Source organism: Arachis stenosperma, chromosome 6 (genome assembly GCF_014773155.1).
Source record: "Arachis stenosperma cultivar V10309 chromosome 6, arast.V10309.gnm1.PFL2, whole genome shotgun sequence".
NCBI classification, from domain to species: Eukaryota; Viridiplantae; Streptophyta; class Magnoliopsida; order Fabales; family Fabaceae; genus Arachis; species Arachis stenosperma.
In genome coordinates this window covers 16,039,043-16,045,539 of record NC_080382.1, presented here as the reverse complement: position 1 = coordinate 16,045,539, position 6,497 = coordinate 16,039,043, and the positions used below count along the sequence as shown (strand labels likewise).

At 43.1% G+C, this 6,497-nt stretch overlaps 1 protein-coding gene across 1 annotated transcript; it reads left to right on the top strand.

Annotated features, from left to right (window-relative positions):
- The first annotated feature begins 3,912 nt into the window (after window positions 1–3,912).
- LOC130936687 (50S ribosomal protein L22, chloroplastic-like) lies at window positions 3,913–6,015 on the top strand. Its single transcript, XM_057866818.1, is given in 3 exon segments — window positions 3,913–4,326; window positions 5,405–5,461; window positions 5,464–6,015. Coding segments are annotated over 3 exon segments (651 nt in total). The 5' UTR covers window positions 3,913–4,061; the 3' UTR covers window positions 5,793–6,015.
- The last annotated feature ends 482 nt before the right edge of the window (window positions 6,016–6,497 follow it).

Below are 6,497 nucleotides of genomic sequence, written 5' to 3'. Positions count from 1 at the left end.
ATATCCGAATCAGCCAAAGAGATGCGGCCTATGTCGCCAACCCGGACACAGTTCAATAAGAGAAAATAAACGCTAAACTGTTTCAAGATTCATCATACAAAATGAATGTCCCAAAACACAAATTAAAAAAAAACATAGATAAACAGACTATAACATAACAAAAAAAGTACAAACCAGGATCATACATGATTGAACTTTAAAGAAAAAAAATACATAATTAAAAAAGCCATATCATTACTACTCGCAACAATCAAACTAAAAGTCATGTGCACTAATGTAAATAATACTGACACTAACAACAGGGATATAATCTAAATAACTCTAAGACTAGCAAGATGCGCACTAATGTAGATAATGCTAACACTAACAAATGCATACTAATGGTGTCCTGTCTGAGACGAGCCTGCAACCTGTGGGCAAACTCGCGTGTGTCCCAGGTTGGCGACATAGGCCGCACCTCTTTGGCCGATTCGGATCCGCCTCGTCCATGTTCATCCGTATCCTAGTGGATCTAGGACGACCCTCTCTGGCAGCCTCATGGCAGGGTCTGGAATCACTGTGGGCCCGTCGTAAGGTGGCCAGAAGCCCTCCGGGATGGGAGGTGTGAATCCCATCCGATACACATTGAAGACCGAGCTAATCTGATAGACGCTGTGAACGTAAGAGGTCCAGGTGACCCGTGAGTATGCACGTGTCCAGGTTGGCGACATAGGCCGCACCTCTTTGGCCGATTCGGATCCGCCTCGTCCATGTTCATCCGTATCCTAGTGGATCTAGGACGACCCTCTCTGGCACGCCTCATGGCAGGGTCTGGAATCACTGTGGGCCCGTCGTAAGGTGGCCAGAAGCCCTCCGGGATGGGAGGTGTGAATCCCATCCGATACACATTGAAGACGAGCTAATCTGATAGACGCTGTGAACGTAAGAGGTCCAGGTGACCCGTGAGTATGCACAGCACGCAAGTGCGTGCTGACACGGGAAATGAAGAGCCTGGAAGTACCCGCAGTCACATGTCCGAGAGGCAAGTGATACTCTGTAAGTACCCAAGGAGAAAGAACCAGTCGGAGTAGTCTCTGCTACAGTGAACTCGGAGTTATCCCGGTCATACAGCGTCACCGTGAAGCACCTGGCCGTCTTCATGTTGGCCTCAATACACTTCACCAAATGCTGACTGAATTGTTGTCCTGTTCCCATCTGGGCCTCAGCCTCTCTCCCCTTGCAAACAAACAGTTCCGCAAGCCTACATATGTTGCCTTCACCAGGGATGCTACAGGGAGATTTCTGACCCCCTTCAGGATAGAGTTCACACACTCGGAGATGTTCGTCGTCATGTGACCGAATCTCCGCCCTCATCACGATGCTGAGTCCACAACGAGTAATCAATCCGGTTGCCCACTCACACATCGCCGGATCTTCAGATCGCAGGATATCAAACCAGTAATCAAATTCAACCTCGGTCTTCGCATACGCCGCGTTCACTAGTAGCCTCCTAGCGTCTTTGCCCTTGAAGGTTAGGGCAAAATTAGCCGCAACGTGTCGTATGCAGAATGCACGGTACGCAGATGGCGGTAGCCAACCGCCGTCAGGGGCTCAAGTGCAGCCTTGATGCCGTTGTGCCTGTCCGATATAACCAGCAGACCGGGCTGCGGGGTCACGTGCTGTCGAAGGTGAGAGAAAGAATGTCCAGGATTCCGCGTTCTCACCCTCTACTAGTGCGAATGCCACAGGTAGAATGTTGGAGTTCCCATCCTGTGCAATCGCGATGAGCAACGTTCCCCCATACTTCCCATACAAATGTGTGCCGTCAATGCTGATTAGCGGCTTGCAATGGAATGCCTCGATGCAGGGCGGGAAAGTCCAGAAAAGTCTGTGGAAGTACGCTTGAGATTCGTCCACCTGTCCTCCAACTCGAACCGGGCTCGTCTTCAGGACCACAACACTCCCAGGCATCGTCAGCTGGACACCCAAGACCCACCTAGGCAGTCGTTGTAGGACTCATCCCAGTCACCGTATATGAGGGCAATAGATTTCTGCTTCGCCATCCAAACCCTCCGGTAAGTCGGCCTAAAACCAAAGTGCGCTGCCGTGGCGTTCAGGAGCACCTTGATGCTCACGGATGCATCGCCCTAACCATTGGCATAATGAAAGCCGAAATCACATGATAATCCAAACTCCTGTGGTCACTAGAGATGGATGTGGCCAGGCAAGTGTGAGGTCCATTGTACCGTTTGACCTCCCAGATGCCCTTGCGCTTCCGGAGACTCAGTCGAATCAACCATGTGCACCCATTCCCAAACTCGGAAAACTTGCCCACATACCGGCGGTGATCGGACTCCACCACCTTGTACTGTACCCCTCGCCGGATGCTGTAAGTCTTCACTTAAAAGGGCCTCATCTTTATCCTGGAATTGCTGACCAACCTGGAACTCTGTCAGACCAGTACTCCCTTCCGCATCTCTAGCTCCGAATCCAACAGCGTGCCCTAAAACCCCCTCATGTCTCATGGCGTCCAAGTCCAATGAGGAAAATGTGGTGGATACTGCTGTGTGCCAGAGCTAGAACCACCTACCTCCAATGCAGGCCCAGTCGCTCCAATATCATCAGCGCTATCATCGTCAATCATATCCGGCTCGACGTCATCCTCGTCTTCATCGTCCAAAAAACCGTCTCCTACGCCAACAGGTGCAACTCCCACTAAAGCGTTCGGCAAATTTTCCCTTTCCACTACCTCGTCGCCTTCGGTGGCATTGAGGTCAACAGCGAAAGATGGGGAGGCGACATGTTGGACCACTGGTTCGTACAGGGACGGACGAGGAAGCAACGGCAGGCCGGGAACTAGAACCTGCTGCATTCGCTATAGTGTTCATATTCCTGTTCGAACCGCCGGAGCTGGATACAACATCAACCACCGGGCCAACAACTCCGGTGTCCTCACCTCCGGAAACTGCCGCCGACAGAGAAACATTACTTGCAAGTCCGCATCATTATTAATCGTGAAGCAATCATACTTCACCGTATTCTGTAGCACCGTGACTGGAATGCGATAGAAAAACTTCTTTACCCGCTTCGCACCCTCCAGACCAAGCTTCATTAGTACAGCGCTAACAAGGTCATCGTAACTCGTCGTAGATGTTATGACAATACATAGAGGATTCTTATCTGTGAACTTTACCGGAACGAGTTTTTCTATTAACAGATCTGTGGTGCACCAAAACAACAAAACTCTCCTCACTAGCCATCCTTCTCCTCTAATGAGAGTAACTCACGTTTGGAACCATATATATACAGTCAGTCTCACACATAGTTCGAACCGGCCTGGTTCGAAATAGATTGGTGTAATTCGAACAGCCTGGTTCGAATTACATGCAGACATCTCTCTCTATAATTCGAACCACCTTGGTTCGAATTACCTTCATTACTAATTCGAACCAGGCTGGTTCGAATTACTAACAAAAAAAAAAACCATAATTCGAACCAACCTGGTTCGATTTACTAATAAATGGAGTTCGAACCAACCTGGTTCGAATTATATAAAAATACGATCTGGCTTATTGCTGTAACGATTTTTGCTTTGGCGTATTTACGTAATTTTCTGAGCCAGTTGGCTTATTATGGTTTTTTACCCTAGTATCCATGAATTTTATAAACGTTGATAAAAATATTTATTAAACAAAAAATTAATATTATATTTATAAAAAAGAGTTTCGTACGAATACAAATATTAATTTTTTTTTAATTTTTTAACAAAATACCTAAATTAACTCTAAAATTTTATTGTTTGATGGGTAAAGTTTATGAGTATATGGTTGTTTTTTTTTATCTTAATTTTTTATAGTCATCGTGGAAAAAGTGCCAATTACTTTTAGGAATAAAAAGTAGAAAAATGGGGTTAAAAATTGTAACCATGAGTGCTCTTCTTGCTCCTTATCTTATCCGTATGGGTGCAACTGTGCGTGCGAGGGAGGAGTAGCTAGCAGAGAAGAGTGTAGTCGTGTGTTGTTCCCTCTTCAGTTTTCTTCATCCAAATACATAAACATTGTTGGGTTGTGGTCCGAAACCGAATGGCTCTTTCTTTCTCTCAGTCGGTGGTTAAGGTTAACGACCATCTCCCTCTCCCCCTCCGTCGAAACCCACCCTGCTCTACTTCGTTCCCCTTCCAATTCAACCCCAAATTTCCATCCCTAACCCTTGGAATCCGATGCTCCTCCGCTTCAGCTTTCAACGACAAAACCGTCATTTCCCTCAAACCCAGAACTCCAAACGACGTTACTCTCACCCAAAACGTCAACGCTTTTGCCTGTCGCGCTACAACTTCCCAGTTTGGAGGTACGTACACTAATAACCATTAAGCTACAATTGATAGTAATACCCTGATTATATTTCTCTTCGACCAGAAAATTTTAGTGTTAGGGGCGAAAATAAGGAACATAGGTTTGCATTTGGATTCTGTCTCAGATAGATAGGGTATTTTGTGTCCTTACTCTTAGGAATTGCTGAAAATATATAAGAATTTTATTGTTTCACATAGAAAAATTTGGTTTCTGGAGTGTTTGTGTTTGCATATCCAAACGGAGTATCTGTAATTTTGGTTTGGATGCAGAATTCAAATGCAATCTACATGTTTGATAAAAGGTTCCATAGAATTCTTTTATTCTTAATTTGGGGTAAGATTAATAAGGTTGTGTAATGCCTATAAACTACCAATAAAGTTCCACAATTTAGTGCTATGCGGCGAGGGCAAGGCTTGATAGTGATAACATGGATATGCCTATTTGCGGCTGGCCACGATTATATTTGTGTATCTTCTTTATAATTGTTATGATGGAATATCTTGATATATCTAGGACTTTTCCTATCCCATTTCCTGGGATCTCATGAATTGTCTACAATAATTGTTCGATCCTGCAATTGACCTCAATTAGGATCAACTTTTGTGTAAAGTTAGTGACCTAAGTATATTTCATGAACAAAATGAAAAAATGAAAACACATTCTATGTCCTGGAAATTTTCTATTTCTTTCACTGACTAGTTAAGTTAATGGACATAGTTTAGAGTTCTACAAGGGCTACAATAAGATTCACATTTATTTATTAATGGGGTATTCCAAATTTCCACTTGTATCATTTAATCTAATGTCTTTTATAATCTAACGCAATGCCTTTCCTGGTTGATACTAGTTGCAATGATTTTGGTATGATAAGGAACACATGGTAGTTTATTAAGATATAATTTATTGGTGGACACATGCGGCATCTTACTACTATAGATACATGTTCATCTGTAGCTTAGCAATCTGCAATTCTGCTGTTTTGGATGTTACTAAATGTTCCGTCGATTATTGAATGTAAATCTAGTCAGTTGTAATGCAGGAAATATATAACGTGTTGTAATTTGATTCTCCAGTGCAAGAGAGTGACAAGTCATATGTAGAAGCCTATGCCATTGGCCGGAATATTCGTATGTCGCTGACAAAGCGCGAAGAGTGATTGATCAGATTCGTGGACGATCATATGAGGAAACACTTACTATATTAGAACTCATGCCATATCGAGCCTGTGAAGCCATTATCAAGATAGTATTTTCAGCAGGAGCAAATGCTAGCAACAACTTGGGTTTAAGCAAAGGAAGTTTGGTTATTAGTAAAGCAGAGGTTAATGAAGGAAAGACAATGAAAAGGGTCAGGCCCGTGGCTCGGGGTCGGGCTTATCAAATTAGAAAGCGCACTTGTCATATAGCAATCACTGTAAGAGGTTTACCTAGTAAGTCTGTCGTGGAAGCAACTCCTGCATAATCCTACAAGGGATAAAATATGTGTTGTTATGATTGTACTCTTACCATTATACGCATGAATATTTCCGCATTTTGACGTTATGTTGTATCTTCTGCAGTGATTCATAGAGGATTATAAGCATGTTGTGAGTGTATGGCTATGACTGAACTGTTTGAAAATTCAATTTAGTTCTGAAAATGAAATATTTAGCTTCAACTTGTGTGAAGCGTGAGCAATTCTGCTACATCCCTGTTTAGTACAACAATAATCAAATTTTTTTTTTGTGGTATGTAGAGTTGTTACATGAATCATATGTTCTATCATAAACACTAGTGTTGTCAAGTAAGCCCCGGTGTTGTTGATGTCATTACGTCTGAAGATTATCTTCAGTTCAGTACCATAGCTTCCATTTGATGAGTCCTTTTCTCCTTTGCTTCATTTTTTTTCTTTTTTAATTTGTGTTCAGCTATGATTGGATAATTCTATATATGTATATATTCTAGTGATTGTGTTTGACTGTTTGGGGATGTTAGTTTTTGCCTACTCTGTTGAGTTTGCGCCCCTGCCCTCATTTTCTTTTGCTGACATTACTTTTTACTTTGTGCTCACCTATAATTTGATGTAGCAGTATTACTGTGATTGCATTTTCTGTTTGGTGTCTAATATTTCATCATTCTTTATTTTTTTATTCATGCCTTTAGTTCGGTTTCTGTTTTTCTTACGCTC